Raw genomic sequence first — 15,921 nt, 5'->3', positions numbered from 1 at the left:
TCTCCCTTTGGTGGGGGTCGGGAGGAAAGATAATGGAGTCACGCAGGAAAGCAAATTGTATTGAAAACTTACTGAGCATTTTCATGACAATAGCAGCCTGATGGTGCACCACAGTGGAAAGGTCACAAGCCCCACAAAACATTGATTTGAGTGTGACACAGACGCGTGTTCTGCTCAGATACTGTATGTTGCACTGAATAACACCAGACTGTCGCAATGAATAAGTTAAAACAACAAAACAATGTCAGCAGTTATCAGAAGTTTAATTTCAGAATCACATGACTGAATTAACAGTTACTATGTGATATAGATCTTGAATATAGTTTTGTCACATTTGTTCAGTAATACTCACATCGCACTTTTACTTTGATAGATGTTTCATTTTTCATATTTGCTACCGGAAGAAAAGATAAAAGATCACCACTTCACTAAAAAGACACCTGCACTGCTATCATATTTTATCTCACTGACAAACAAGAAAGAAAATCCTTTTTTTCTGAAATACAGGCTATAAAAGGCCAGGACAGCTCTTATCCGACTTTGTTCTGTGGACTCAAGCAGTGGATGAAGTCAAAGCCACCAAGGCGCTGAGGCCGAGCTGCTGACCGGAGGAAGGCATGGACGGTGACTTCTTCTCCCCTTGTGGTGTTAATCGACATGACGCTCAGTGTACATAAGATAAATGCCTGCAGCGATGCCCTGGGTTGTTTTGCACCTATGGCAGTAATTGGACAAAACCATGGCCATCACGCTTCCCGTCACGTCCGATGCTGGAAGTCCGCTGGAGTGTACAGCAGATTGCCAGGAGTAAGTGTGACTATATATAGAAGGCAGGAGACATCTGCAGGAGCTTCAAGCACATCGTATGTCTGGATTTTCATCTAAACGTACCCGAGCAAAAGGTTGCGTTTGCCTTGATTTGTAGCTGTTTGGCGGTGGTGGAGGTTTGGGTTTGATTTTCTCTAACAATAATGCTGATCAATCAAAACATATTTATTTTCTACCTACATAATTCATACTAACCCCCCCATACTACACGCCTATGTTTTTCATCCACTCTGGAATGAAAGAGAGCACTTCACTGCAGTGTCGTGCGATTGCTTTAAAAGCACGTCAAGGCTTTAAATTGCGCCATTTGACTGACTGAAAGCTTCAGCTCACGCTAAGAAAAAAAACCTGAAATCACAACAGAGTGTGAAGCTGACATGAAGACGCTACTACATGCATTTGAGGATCAAAAGAATCTTGTACATTCTTTCTTGCATTCACCCTGTGCAGATTACATGGCAGTATATTGATATATGTCAGGGCTCTTAGTTTGATTAAAATACATGAGACTCATCTCACACATGCCTGTAATCTAAAAGACATCTTTTTACAGTTACAGTACAGTACATCCTGACTACAGCACATTTTAATTTTTGGATTTCAACGGAAAATATTTACTTTTAAAAAACTGAATGAGTTAGTGCCAGATGTTTTTTTTCTTTCACATTGGGAACCGCTACAAAAAGGGAGAAGGAATATTCAGAACCATTGAAATGCTCCAATAATGGCTAGCATCCCTCTCGTAGCCAGAGCTCTCCAGAGAGGGAGACAAGGATTGGAAAATAAGGCTCTATGAATGCACAGGCACAACTGTCCATCACTATATTGGGAATTTAGACTCATAGCTTAGATGTGGATGCATCAGGGAGACCATGAACAAAAGTCTCACTAAAGTCTTCTATTAAATGTCGCTGTTAAACAGGAAGAGCGTTGATCTCAGACTGCACATGAAAAGTATCCTGTTTGAGTTATAAATATGAAGATGAAAAATTATGTCTTAAATTAATTAATTAATAATAATAATTTTGCAATTATTAATTTGAAAAAAGAATCCAAAACAAGGAAGCAGACAAAGCACAACCATGTAGACCATGCAATGAGCGCATATAACTCAAAGTCCAATAGAATGAAACTGAAGCAGAGAAAACTGAAGACTGATTTTTTTACCCATTAACATTTCATTAACATCAACATATAGTACTTACAAATGAATGACATCAATCCTATGGTAGAAAACCTTCCAACATCAAAGGAATCACTGTTGATGGGACCATCAGGGCCACGGGAACAATGTGACAGTCATGAGTCTGGCATCAAAGTGATAAAAGCAAAGCCATGATTGAGTTTACAGTATGAAATCTCCTTGACTCCTCATTTTAAGCAGCTCATCTATTAAATTAATTCAGTCATGCTGAAGTGAAGCGTGTGAAAGGAATAGCATTAGTTGTAAGCAGAGCTGTCCTCTGCTTATGAAACTATTCAGAAAAGCAGGTGCTTAAGAACATCGCTTGACTTTAAGACAGGAAGCCAAAGAGTTTACTGAGAAAATCAATAGACCGGCTTAGAGCACACATCGGAGCAAACTCTGAACAACGCTGCAATAAAGGTGGAAGGTGTTGGTGTGAAGAAAGTTGACCTGTACACATACTAAGTTAAAAAAGGAAAAAATGATGCGTAACTGTGATGGAGGGAATATCAGTAAAGAGCCACAGGCACATTTTAATGTAACAAGTTTAATAGTCATTCTGCATAAAATAAAGTAAATATAGACTGTTTAATTCTCAAGATCTTTGAGTTCTATGAGTACAAAAACAAGACAAGGATCAACATGAAGCTGCGCTGTAGGGTTCTCAGACATTAATCAAATGTCACATGAACATCACTAAATACAGAATAAATCTCAAAAGCTATGTGTAATCTGCTGGAGGTTAGAGTGGATGAGATTCATCAGTAGATGATTCAGTGAGCCGAAGAAGACACAATATGAAATACATGAAATACTTTGCACTTTAAACTCAGTGAACTGGGTATAATCCAATATCAGTTTGTCTCTTCTGTCACTCTTATTTACATATTACTGCGCTCATTCACAACTTAGCTTTGCAACTATAAATGGAAGAACACAGACTCAGAGCATGAGTCATTTCACTAATTGATCCAGCTAAGCCTGATCACGTTAACTGTTCACTTCTGCCTCATTAGTCTTTATATATAGACTGGAAAGCATCTAGTTTTCCCATTGAAGGCTGGTTTGCTGAGATTTATGAGCAACAAGAGTTATTACCAAAAGCACAAAAATATCTGAAAATGACCTCCTGTCAAAATGAAGACTGATGATGTCCCTGTTTCAACAAGAAACTATAAAGAAAAATTAGCAAGCATTTCCCTAATGGACTCTGGTATCAGATCCAGGAAGTGGTAACAGCTGCAAACAACACAGTTCACGATAAAATAGCTGAAAATCATGTTGCCGTGTTTAGACATCCCCAAGACAGAATAATAATTATTCTATATGGCTGCTTGACCTAAAAAAAAAAATCATATTGCGTTTCTTGTGGACATCTCTTCCCTCGGTCAGCACAGTGTTTGTGAAGTACCTCTGTCTGGGTGCTGCAGCTCCCCCTCGATATTAATATATATATATATAAGTTGTTTAACCTTATAGAATCAAATTAAGTGAAAGATTGTGCTGTGTGCATTTGCTGTCATGGATGTGGAACTATGCTGCCTTCTGCAGTAAACGCCTCATCTTATTAGTATAAAGGCGTCCCACATTTACCTTGTCATCAAACCTTATGTTTCTGTCTCAAGGCGCTGTAACACATGTCACATGTTGTAATCTTGCCACAATAGCAAAATCCTATGATCAGGATATTAGCAGCACGCTTTGTGTATCCATTTCTTCTGAGCTGATCTCTCTGCAGCATCCCTCTGTGTTTTTCACCTTATATCATTGCACGGAATCCTCTCACGCGCATCTGTTCATCCTCAGTAGTAATAACTTCCGAAAACTGCAACCACGCAAAACAAGCTGTCCTATGGAGGGAAAAACACAGGAATTACCGTAGACTGAACACGCTGCCCCCCCCCCCCCCCACCCCCCTCATGGCTGTGTGAAAACAATAAAGGCACCTACATTTATGTAAACATCTTCTGCATAGTTGTCTGTGTCAGCGTCCCACAAACACCTGGAAGACATCCTGGAAAGAAACAACAGAAAAAAAGAGAATGTCATGCATCTATTCTTTATGCAGTATTAAAGACCAGACACAGAATTATGTCAGAACTATTGCTTTTAAAACACTATGCAAAAATCATTTTTCACCCAAAAGAATAGCTTTGGAAAAAGCGTGGTAATAGCAGAATTTGTGTAAATACATCACTACAAATAGCTAAAATAGTAATAGTAATAGTGTACTAGACAAATACTAAAATGTCCCATTTCTGACTTATCAAACAGCAAATACATGTTAATCTGGTGTAATAACAACTTATGCAGCAGCAGAACCAAATGACCACTCACTTGACTCCTTGCCCACGTTGCTCTCCAATTACCACCTGCACAACAAGCTTATAGCGGTCAAAGCCCACATCTACAGGGAAAGAAGGAGAAGAGCAGCTGCTGTTTGCTAGAATACAGTTGGGACATTCATTTCAGTCAATCAGCAGTATAACTTTGATGACATATTTGACTGCTGTTGTATCTGTGGAGACAGTCCAGCTCTAGCGTCACTCACTCTTCACCCGGTCCTTAATGCTGTCTGCCAGTGAGCGGGACAGGTCCGGGGCCGCTTCTGGGTCGTACTGCACTCCACCCAGCCGCTCCCTCACTACGTCACGAATACACTCCTTAACAACAGCTGCTTTGAACCTGTGGGGTGAAAAGGGAAGGGATGAATACATTAAATACAGTGTAGCTTATGCCTATTGTTTGTGATCTCATGATTTGGGACTACCACATACGTGTAATAGTAAATGAGGGGAACCTGGTATTAGTGACTGACCAGCAACTTTAGACACTTTGTCCTGAACCTCCTGCATCTTACTAGCTAATTTTTGGGCTTATCGCGTTTGACGTCGTTTAAAAAACCGTAAACAAGTTAAATACACAGAAAACAATCAAAACGACAAACAAGCTAACACATCTCACTGCCTATGCTTTTCTTAATGTTACACTGGACGTACAGTAAATAGCAGCTAACGCTAGCTGAATAGCCTCCGTTAGCAACTCGCTAGTTATGCGGTAGCGTGACTAACTAAAAAAATGACATTTGACCACTTTCTCCAACTCACTTGTGCTGATGATTAGGTCTAATGAGATATGAGTCCGAGCCCTCCATCGCCGGTCAATAATAAAGCGCGATAGAGAACATGGGGACAGGAGAGTTGCTAGAAAGCTAATCAGAGGTGTATCTGTTACCATAGCAACGCCTTCTCCGCTTACTTTCGTAACTTCCGGTTTCCTACTAAAATATTTCTTTTTGCGCTGATGTCCTGGAATATGTGGAAGTGGAATATCCATATATAGAAGACTTCAGATGATGACTGTAGATCATTTTATACAAAGGTATACGAATAAACAAACAGACGACATAGTGTAGACTGTTTACACCAGTAGGTGACAGTGTTGTTACCCAGTTTTTATGAAATGAAACTTACAAATATATGAATCAATAATCATTATTTATAGGGAACGCTGATTGCACAAACATTATTATGTACATATACATAGTTATGTATTGACTGAAGTGCTTCTAAACACGTACACCTGCATTTATCATCCCATCCATAGTGTGAAACTTAGCAGGGTTTAACCAAGGTTTAAGTTTCATTTCATTGGCAGTATTTCAGCCAGGGGACGATGAGTCATTTCACGTTAGAGATCAGCTGTGTGAGCTCGTCTTCGCCTCAGTCAGCAGCGCTACTGGGTCCGGCAGGATGGCACAAGAGGAGTGGACGCGCATCCTCCAGAGCAAAATGAACGAGCACTCCCGTGGACACACCTGGCAACTGGAGTTCGACGACAGTATTGAGCCGGAATTCCCGAACCCTGGATGGAAAGAGTACATCAGGAACACTTGTGCAAGGTTGGTTTTCTGGCTTTTATGACTTTTTATGTAGGAACTATTAAATAAATTACAATATTAAATTATGGTGCACTTCAGTGTTAAAGAATATTGTTTTCTGTATAAACAGGAGATCTGTTATGATCTTACCATGGTCACACCCATCATTGCATCATACTGTACCTTGTGGTTTCTCTCTGCTGATGATGGTGTCATGTTTATATGTTCTGCCTGTGTTTTTCCCTGCCTTAATCCGGGGCCTGATGTTTTCTCACCATCACCTACAAGGTTCCGCTGCTCAATGTGCAGGAGGAGCTGGCCCTCCAACCGGGTGATGGTCGTCTTCCACATGCGCCTGACGAACGGACAGGGCACGGTCAGGACGAGGCGCTTCCGCCAAAACTGCAAGAGATGCACCGCAGCTCCGATGGAGACGCCCGACGTCGCCCCGGAGGACGTCACCAGCCTCATGGAGCATCTGGTGCAGAAGATCAGAATAAAATGCTACAATGAAAACCTGGGGCAAAGCAACAGGCCGTTCAGAAGCATTGATGTCAACAGTCCCCACGAGCCGTCCCACTGCGAGGGCTGCATCAGAGGCGTCTGCACAAGGAGTGAAAACAGCTTCAAGTTCAAATTCTATTGATCACTTGTTCTTGATGTTCATGTCCAGCATCAAAAGCAGCAATATGAATTATAGCAGTTTTTTTATTTTCCAGTTGTAAAAGCATTATATATTTTTTAGTTTGAAGTCACTCCCTTATATCTAATCGGGGAAACAATCGACAAGCACTTTAACTAAATTAACACTGGAGTGTTATCATTTCACGCTTGTGTAACCCACATAGTATTAATGACTGCACTGTGTCACTGTAGATGATGTGCACAGAGGAGTCATTTACTGATCAGATCCCATGTGTCTTTGGAATGAAATAAAACTGGCTGATGCATTGTTTTGCCCGGAACATTCTTTGAATACGACTCCTACATAACATTTCCGGCTTCTTAAAACAATATTTTTAGACGGTGTAACAGGATAAAGGGCTTGGCAGGCAGGTGTGGGCTCACACACCAGGCGACACCAGTTCATTTGCATCCAGACAGCAGGTGTGACTGCGGCGCCGCTGCGGTGGGCCTGGACCTTCTGCAGGTCACAAGCAGTGGCACCAGACGTTCACTGTGGTTCTCACTTGTTTTGCATGAAACCAGGCCTCTGGGAAAGTTGCTACCTCGCAGAGCTTTGCATTTCCCACATCGTTTGTTAGGGGTTTGTTCGCATCACGCTCGGTCAACGGTGGCTCTATGAATATCGGGGCCACAACAGCAGGACTCAGTTTAGAGGAGCAGCTGCTGCAGCAAATATATTCATAGATTCATAGAACTCAAATCATATATTCACTTTAAGTCTCATCATGACACCCGAGGACACAGGACTGAAGGTAAAGTGTCTTCTCCTGATGAATGCCACAGTGTGAAGTGTTATTTACTCAGTTGTTTTCATCTGTTTTCATTCTAGCGACTCTTTCCTTCAGTCAAGTTCATGCTGGTTGTGCTGATTCTTATGCCAGGTACAATTAAGTATTGTATACCTGAATCGAGGTTGCTTCAGAGTTCCACCTAAGACAAAGCGCAGACTTTAACATAATCCCGTCTCCTATGAATCAGCTCCGTCCACGCCCATGCTGCAGAACTGCTCTCAGCCAAACCAGCCCGCTCTGCTGGACGCCCTGAACCCGGTCTTCAACTTGAGCGCCATACGACCAGTCATGAACCTGACAACCTGCACCAACATCACCACGTTCTTCACTCTGTATGGGATACTGGGAGTGGTGGGTTCAGGGTTGCGCTTTTACAGTTTGATCTTTTACTGCAGGAAAAGCAAAGCAAAGTGCTTTAAAGTTGCTCCTCGCGCGTTGCAGGATGAAAAGGCTCAGCTGTTGAACACGTACATCTGGCTGGACTACGTAAGCACTGCAGTCGTCCTTAAGATGATTTCGGCGTACAGTATTTTGCTGTTGCACTAACACTCTTATTTTAGTGGTGGATGAACGAGTTCATCAGCTGGGATCCGATCCAGTGCGGCACCGACAAGATCGCTCTCCCCAGAGAGAAGTTCTGGACGCCTGATATTGTGATCAACGAATTGTGAGTTACAGCATCAACACTGAGGCACAGAGTCAACGACGTTACGCCTACTGACGCCTTCTGCTGCAGCATGAATGAAAACACAGCCCCGACGGTCCCCTACATGTACCTGTCCAGCGACGGCTCCGTTCACGACGCTCTGCCCGTCAGAGTGGTCAGCTCCTGCAACCTTGACATCTACACCTTCCCCTTCGACGTCCAGACGTGCAACTTGAGTTTCAACTCCTACCTCCACTCGGGTAAGAGCACCCGCTCAGTCTCCTGCCTTCGCTTTGCCTTCACAGCATACCAAATGCGTTCCTTCTTGTCTTCACAGCAAAGGACATCAAGATTGTCCTGGGTTTGCCCGCCGAGAGCATCTCTGAGTTTTCCAAGGAGGCGATGGCCACTATGGGGGAGTGGGAGCTGCTGGACATCACCGCTGACAAACCGCCCCACCCCGATGAGGATGAATCTACCTACATTGACATGCTGGTTTTCCACGTACTGTGCCTTTAATGATCACCTGTCGGCTCAGATTGGGTTTAATTGCGTCAGCAGACTTGGCTACTGTAGCGCTGTGTGACCCTGTTTGCGCCGCAGATCACCGTGAGGCGCAGACCCACCATGTACGTGGTGAACCTCCTGCTGCCCAGCTGCTTCCTCATCACCGTCGACCTCTTCAGCTTCCTGCTGCCTCCGCAGACTGTGGACCGGTCGTCCTTCAAGATGACCCTCATCCTGGGCTACACCGTCTTCCTGCTCATCATGAACGACCTGCTGCCCATCACCGGCAACACCATACCGCTCATAAGTCAGCTAGTTTAGCAAACGGCAACTGTTAAAGCCCCAAAGCGTGTTTAAATAACTGGAGTTGAGCCATGAAAACAGTGTGCGCTTTGATTCTGTGTCCCAGATGTGTTCTTCTCTCTCTGCCTGGCCCTGATGGTGGCCAGCCTCCTGGAGACCATCCTGGTCACCAACCTGCTGTGCGGCTCTGCCAGGTTCCCGCCCGTCCCTCGCTGGGTCCGGGTGCTCGTTCTGCAGTTCCTGGGCTGTCTGCTTTGCCTGCCTCACACACAGGAAGAGTCAGGTGTTGTGTTCATTGGGCGCCTCACACATAACGAAGGCAGAGAGAGAGGACTTCCGTCAACCCATCTATTTGTCCCTGTGACACAGACACTGAAGTCAGCGCTGTGAAGGCAAAGAGCGAGACGGATGAGGAGCGTCCGGAGGAGAGGGAACCAGCGACGGAGGACAAGGCCGTGGAGGAGCTGAGGAGCCTGGGCAGAGACCTCCAGGCCGTCCGCCAACAGGTGGAGCGGCAGCTGGGCAGAAAGCGGGAGGCAGAGGACTGGATGCAGGTGGGCTTCATCATAGACCGCCTGCTGTTCACCGTCTACATCCTCTTCCTCTCGGTCAGCTTCATCACCATCATCATTATCTGGGTGACCTCATACAAACAGTGACAGCCTGTTTCTGAGCCGTTCATAATATCACTGTTTATTATTTACAATAGACATGCTATAGTTATTGTACTGCTGTCTATAAGAACAGATGCTGATGTTATCACTATTGAAAAATCAAACTAGCTCTACTATAATAACTTTGTCTCTTGTGTTGTACTGTGCTATTGTATCCATAATAAAATTATTTGGAAAAATACTGTCACCCTTTGACTTTTATTTGAAAACACATGATTCTGTTCTTCTTTAACGTGTTGGTTTTAAAAAACTAAATCTAGGTAAATAGGATGAGTAACAGAGACTAATCAGGAGGCAGCTTTGATCCTTGGTGCCTCTGGTCGTCTGCATGACGTGAACTTGAATTATGTCCCAAAGCCTGAAAATAATCGCTGAACAAGTCTCTCTTAATTCAATCAAATATTTAGCTGAATCCAGACAGAGCAGATGTAAGACACAGTGACCCGTCATCTTGTCTCTGGGACGAGGGCTTTTCGGCAGCGTCTTCACCATCAGCACCAAACTCAAACCAACGCCTGTCGTTGATCCTGTAAATAATAATAATATGTTTCTAGCGCTGCCCTCTGAAAGTCAGGCCCTCTGAGCTTCTGTTCGTCTTCATCCGTGTGCTCACGCGTGGCAAGTGCTTCTACATTTGATTGCCTTTTTTTGTGTCTATGTCAGTTCTAGTTGAGTCAGGTCTCACCTGTCTCACTGTGACACATTGTCTGAGCTTAGGAGCTGTGGGGCTTTTGTTGGTCTGCACTTACTTCATAAATTATTACTTTACTTCTCAGAACATTTTTTTACAAATAAAAGGGAAAATCTTGCCACTGGGCATTTCAGAGGTCTGGCCACTGGCAGAAAATATAGATATCTTTGTTTCTCTGTAGATCCAGGCAGTGCTGCCATGCTGTACTGCACCCAGACACTATGTTAGCCTCAGAGCAATGACATGACAATGACATACATGTGTGCAATCGAATGCGTCTTTTTCAGGATGAAAAGGACCAAATCCTGACAGCTTTTATTTGGCAAAGTATTATACAGTAAGTTCTTCTTCATGCAGATAAAGTAGTTACTAGTCTAATAATACAATCAGCTGAGAAGTGTAGTGTAGTGTAGTAGTGTAGTGACTGAGTGTAGTTACTGCAGATACGCTGTTGCACTAATGATGATTTGCGTTGCAGTCTTGGAAGAACTGGGACCCAGTGTGGTTCTGGTTGGATAATAGTTGAAGCTGCTCTGGGTGCCGGACGTGATTATTGTAGCTAGGATTTAAATCTGGATTCGATATGAAACCAGGTCCATAGAATCCCAGCGCTCCGTATTCACACGGCTCTGGTCTTTTTTGTCAGCATGGGGACGTCCGTACAACTACTCCGTCGGTGAAAGTGGTCAATTCGTGGACACGTTTCTATTTGACGTCCAGAACTCACCCTGTCTTTGTCAAATAAGAAACCTGGGCCCATTCTGTATCTCACCATGACATCAGCTCTGACCCACAGACTCTCCCTCACTTTCCCTCAGTAAACTCTCTGCAATCAAGCCACTTCTACACACCTGCCCTCTGTTCTCCCTTTAAATATGCTGCCACTCACGGCTCTGGAGCCCATCCTGTCCAGGTTTTGTTTGTTTTTCTGTTCATGTTCCTAATGTTTTATGGCCTTATCGTTACACATTCCTTTTGATGTAAGTCGTGCATGGAGTCAACTACATTTGCTACCACAGCCATGTCCAGCCTTGTTTAGCTTTGTTCAGCCATGTCAAGCACGCTCTGCTCCGCACTGTAGACGTGCATTGTACCATTTTGGTTAGACTTGTTTTGGTTGCCTGGTTTTCTTTCTTGTGCTCTACTTGTTTTTCTTTGAGTTTTTTTTTGTCCTGGTTATTTTGTGTTCATTTTGGTTATAGTAGTGTTTTATCATCCCCTTTTATTATTAGTTCTTGTTTCTCTGTGGCTCTGACTATAAAGCTCAACAATATGTCATCAGCAGAGGACGTTTTGAAGAATTCTCTAAAACAGTTGACAAATGGGTGAATGGGATCTAATAGGAATCGCTCTGAAGAAAGACGTCGTACCAGCTGGAGCAGGGGAAAGGACCCAGTCGCTTGGCTTCGTAAGAAAAGACTGTTTGCAAAGCTCCATATAGCGTCTCATAGTCTGGAGTGTAACAGGAGCGGTGAGGCTGACCAGCCTCTCGGGTGTCTGCAGGTCTCACTGCGGCGCCAGGCCGTGATGCATGTGGTGAACCTCCAGCTGTGTCTCATCACAGTGAACCGATGCAGCTTCCTGCTGCCTCCCAAAGCCGTCCATCGGTCCTCCTTCAAGATGACCCTGATCCTGGGCTCCACCATCGTCCTGCTCATTGTGCTCAACCCGCTGCCCATCACCAGAGACACCGTACCGGTTCTCTAAATTCATGCTATGCATCAGCAGCACCAAACCTTGGAGACAAAAAGTGATGTAATAGTTTTGATATAATAAGGAACATTATTGTATAAAAGCACTTGCTGCTGCTTGTTATGTCCAAAAATGTCTGTTCTCAACTCAAAGGTCTTGAAACTGTGTCAGTGTGTTTTTGCTGCCATCAAGTGGCCAAAAATGTCCACAAATAACTTCCTTTCTTTTAGGATTAAACGTGTGTCTAAGAATGACAGGTGGGATCACTTTTGTGATCCCACCTGTCGCTGTGTCTCTCCCTGATGATAGCCAGTCTGCTGGACACTATCATCATAACCAACGTGATGTGGCCGACTGGTTCTCCTTCCTCCAAAGCCCAAAGATGACGACGCCACAGTTGTCCAAAATCCAGCCAAAGGTGCGGTAGAGTTGTGCCTCTAGTTGAGGAGGGTTGTTGACAATAATAAAAGAAACTGCCAACTTGTGCCTGTGTGTTACTTTTATATTGATGAGTGAATAAAGCGTCAGCACAGTAACACTGTGGGCAGAGCAGAGGTCCTTCCTGCAGCTGATCCAGATCCTACTTGGATTACACTGGGAATGATGGATGAAGAACTGCACCTACAATCTCACCACCATCGGGTCATTGTTTCTTTACAGTTCATCTCCTTTGTGAATTCATTCAACCATACTCTGCTACTTTGCTTTAAAGCAGCTTCAGGCTTCTAAACGAGTGTGAAACCAAAAATAAGCCCAGAGCTGCTATTCCCACAGGTGGAGGTGTTAAAATAAAATGGGTGATTGGTTATTGAAGGTGTAAAACAACAGGTCCCGTGTTGTTCTGTGAGTGTTTATGAGCCACATGCACAAAACACCCTTTTGTTATTAACTGTGCTACTGTAATTTCTGTCTTTGACAGTTAAATATACAACTACTGTTTATTTTACTTTAGGCTTGTGCTGAAAGGCATTGGAAGTCCATGTTCACATGTATGAGTCCGGGTGCAGGGAGTCACTGAGTGTAAGACGTGAATTTGATGAAGGTGGATCGTTCCTGTGGGTCGGTGCCGTGGGTGTGTTCAGTTACAGAAGGTTAGGCCTCTGGAGGGTTAATGTTAGTCGTTACAATGTCCCACCAAGTGAGACAACAAGCCGTGCTCCGCAGCAGGAGCTCACTTTTCTGGACCGGCTCGCTGCCTGCGGGATATTGGCTCTGTCAGGATCACCCGGCATGAGTCCGACTCAGAGGAGCATCGCTGCCGTCTCAGGTCTGCTCGTCATGGCAGGTAATGGCTACGTTCCTTCAGCGTTCCTCAAAGTGATGCCTGTGTGTTATTGAAAAGGCTGAAGTGAGTGAAGCATTTCTGTTACTCCTCATCGGCTCAGTGACTCCTACTGTACGAGGGTCTTTTTAATGGTTTGTTTTTGAATGGGCTGTTATTATAGTTGTCATTTATCAAATATAACAGAATCGCCATGAAACATTTGTGAACTTTCTCTCCAGCGTCTCTGTGTTACGGTAAACTGAGCTGTGATGCAGGACACAGCGGTCCCACCTACGAGTCCATCCAGGCCGTGTTTGACCTGCAGTCCTTCAGACCAGCGGTGAACCTGAGCAACCCCACCACCGTCAACATCTCCTTCACTCTGTACGCCGTCCTCGGGGTGGTGAGCACGTCCACTGAGCCACCTAGACAACTATGAAAACACAATGAATGGAGTAACTCAACAGTCTGGCTGGATTGTTGTCTGTATTTAGAATGAGAAGACCCAGATACTCACTACTTTCCTGTGGCTGAGACTGGTGAGAAACATGGAGGGAGAAATGAAGTGCAGTCCACACGGTGTATGGATTTAATAGTGTTTGTTGTGTTGCAGTACTGGAAGCACGAGTTCCTGGTTTGGGATCCTGATGAGTGCGACGGCGTCACTAAGATTTCTCTCCCTGTGAGGCAGCTCTGGTCTCCAGACATCATCGTGTACGAATTGTAAGTTTTTCTAGTGTGTAGTGAAGTTCAAGAGGCAGTTCTGGACGACATGTACGGTCTGGTCCTCACTCCTCCACCTCCCTCCCCTCCCAGCGTGGACGACGACGTGTCCCAGGCGTGTCCTTACGTCTACGTCAACCACACGGGCCACATCCGCTGGGACAGGATGCTGCGGCTGGTCTCCTCCTGCAACCTGGAGATCTTCAGCTTCCCCTTTGACGTGCAGAACTGCACCTTTACGTTTGGCTCTTACATGCACACCAGTAAGAAAAGGGAATCCTCAGACTAACATAGAAGAACGGGGTTTAATTGAGCTAAATTCTGTGGGTTAGATGTTAGAATAGAAGTTTTCCCAAAGGTTCTCTTCTCTCCCAGTAAAGGATGTAAGGCTGAGTCCAGCTCTGACCTTCAAGGAGATGTCCGAGAACTCCAGGCGTTACTTGGAAGCCAGTGGAGAGTGGGAGCTGGTGGACATACTGGGAGAGACCTCCATCCTCCAGTTCGGGATAGACGAGTGGGACATCATCACCTTCTGGGTGAGGAAAACAATCCGGAAACGCTTGATCGTTGATGACAATGCGATTAAACCTTGTTCGCTCTCTAGGTGGTTGTGAAACGGCGTCCGGTGCTCTACGTGGTTAACCTGCTGATCCCCAGCTCCTTCCTCATGCTCATCGACATCCTGTCCTTCTACCTGCCCCCCCACAGCGTCGACCGCGCCTCCTTCAAGATGACCCTCATCCTGGGCTACACGGTCTTTCTGCTCATCATGAACGACCTGCTGCCCAGTACAGCAAACGGGACGCCCATCATAGGTCAGAGTGGGTTACATTGTTCCAACTGATCTTGGAAGATGTTTTGCATCTTGCCTTTCACAGACATTGGTACTGTATATAGAACATTACATAAAACCAGTGGCGCCCCAGAAAGTTTTCAATGGGGTGGACAGAGGGGGGGGGCATTTTCAATTGGGCTTCTAATGATCAGATTGAGTTCAGCTGATGGCTTTCAATGGATGCTACATGACTCTTTTTTGATTTTGATTTTAATTCTGATAAATATAATGCTTTTACCACATTTTTAATTTTGTGTCAGTGTACAGATTATAAAGAATGTTTTTTTTATTTCATTTATTATGCCTTACTGCTTCTTCTACTTCTACAAGTTAGAAAAACCAGTATAAGAGCAGGTGAGAGGAAGCAGCGGTCCTGGGGACCGACACACACACACAGCCGTTCACTGGCATCTGCCACTCCCTCCGCCCGTCTAGGCATCTATTTCTCCGTGTGTCTGGCCCTCATGGTCATCAGTCTCCTGGAGACGGTCGTCATCACCAACGTCCTCCACCACAGCTCCATGAAGTACCAAACCATTCCAAAGTGGGTGAGAGTGGTGGTCCTCAAACACATAGCCAACATGATCTGCTACCAGTGGCCGGCGGGCGTCCAGCCGCCCCTAAAGCCCACACACAGAAACCAGAGAGCTCAAGCGGCCCCTCGGGGACCGGCACCAGCCAGCAGGCCGCCCAGGCGCCCGCCCAGGCGGCCGCCCGGCAGCCGACCGGCAGCGGAGGTAATTCAACAGGCCCGGCAAATGTTGGTGATCCTGCTCAACTTTCCTCTATTTAAGAACCACTGTGTGTGAAGTAGTTGACAGCTCAGCCCGTTTTCTCCGACAGCCGCAGCTGCTCCGGCCGAACTGCAGCAGATCTGCCAGTACCTGAGCGACCTTCGCTCCCACCTGACCTCGCTGCAGAAGGAGAGCGAGCTGCAGGAGCAGTGGTGCCACGTCGGATACATCCTCGACTACCTGCTCTTCCGCATCTACCTGCTGCTCATCTCCTGCTACGCCCTGGTGGTCGTCATCATGTGGTGCATGTGGATCCGACAGACCTAGTGGGCAGGATCATGAGGATGGTTGGATTTAAACTAAACTTTAATGCAATTGTTAACTAAGGGGGAAATAAAAGGATTCAGCCAAATTCTAAACTTCTGTCTTCACTTCAGGCTGTTGCTACTGATCATTGATTCTATTCAATCTGCCTTTTTC

The 15,921-nt window shown here is 45.1% G+C and overlaps 4 protein-coding genes across 6 annotated transcripts; 3 read left to right on the top strand and 1 right to left on the bottom strand.

Annotated features, from left to right (window-relative positions):
• Positions 1-2,545: 2,545 nt before the first annotated feature.
• On the bottom strand, positions 2,546-5,279 carry dynlt2b (dynein light chain Tctex-type 2B). Of its 2 annotated transcripts, none has more exons than XM_055508295.1 (5): positions 5,122-5,279; positions 4,566-4,699; positions 4,352-4,457; positions 3,965-4,028; positions 2,546-3,864 (listed from the first exon to the last, which is right to left on the bottom strand). In XM_055508295.1, the coding sequence occupies exons 1-5, from the start codon at positions 5,166-5,168 to the stop codon at positions 3,817-3,819; spliced, it is 399 nt and encodes a 132-aa protein (XP_055364270.1). In that variant the 5' UTR covers positions 5,169-5,279; the 3' UTR covers positions 2,546-3,816. The 2 variants fall into 2 exon arrangements, with proteins under 2 accessions (XP_055364270.1, XP_029004234.1); XM_029148401.2 differs by having other exon boundaries at positions 4,352-4,421.
• Positions 5,280-5,691: 412 nt separating this feature from the next.
• Positions 5,692-6,847, top strand: LOC114854206 (receptor-transporting protein 3-like). The gene is made up of 2 exons (XM_029148399.3): positions 5,692-5,915; positions 6,183-6,847. Exons 1-2 carry the CDS (start codon positions 5,767-5,769, stop codon positions 6,538-6,540), a joined length of 507 nt encoding a protein of 168 aa, XP_029004232.1. The 5' UTR covers positions 5,692-5,766; the 3' UTR covers positions 6,541-6,847.
• Positions 6,848-6,989: 142 nt separating this feature from the next.
• On the top strand, positions 6,990-9,667 carry LOC114854203 (5-hydroxytryptamine receptor 3A). 2 transcript variants are annotated; one of them, XM_055508293.1, is made up of 10 exons: positions 6,990-7,333; positions 7,411-7,462; positions 7,560-7,723; positions 7,814-7,858; positions 7,933-8,039; positions 8,109-8,278; positions 8,356-8,522; positions 8,622-8,832; positions 8,935-9,111; positions 9,198-9,665. In XM_055508293.1, the coding sequence occupies exons 1-10, from the start codon at positions 7,307-7,309 to the stop codon at positions 9,485-9,487; spliced, it is 1,410 nt and encodes a 469-aa protein (XP_055364268.1). In that variant the 5' UTR covers positions 6,990-7,306; the 3' UTR covers positions 9,488-9,665. The 2 variants fall into 2 exon arrangements, with proteins under 2 accessions (XP_055364268.1, XP_055364267.1); XM_055508292.1 differs by having other exon boundaries at positions 7,560-7,858; positions 9,198-9,667.
• A 3,205-nt stretch (positions 9,668-12,872) lies between these two features.
• On the top strand, positions 12,873-15,897 carry LOC121201658 (5-hydroxytryptamine receptor 3C). The gene is given in 10 exon segments (XM_041070214.2): positions 12,873-13,170; positions 13,389-13,552; positions 13,644-13,688; positions 13,763-13,872; positions 13,966-14,135; positions 14,248-14,408; positions 14,477-14,687; positions 15,143-15,334; positions 15,337-15,444; positions 15,551-15,897. Coding segments are annotated over 10 exon segments (1,677 nt in total). The 3' UTR covers positions 15,769-15,897.
• The last annotated feature ends 24 nt before the right edge of the window (positions 15,898-15,921 follow it).

This window comes from Betta splendens, chromosome 4, assembly GCF_900634795.4.
Source record: "Betta splendens chromosome 4, fBetSpl5.4, whole genome shotgun sequence".
NCBI lineage: Eukaryota > Metazoa > Chordata > Actinopteri > Anabantiformes > Osphronemidae > Betta > Betta splendens.
The sequence above is the reverse complement of the archived record's forward strand: the minus strand, read 5'-3'. Positions and strand labels throughout refer to the sequence as shown.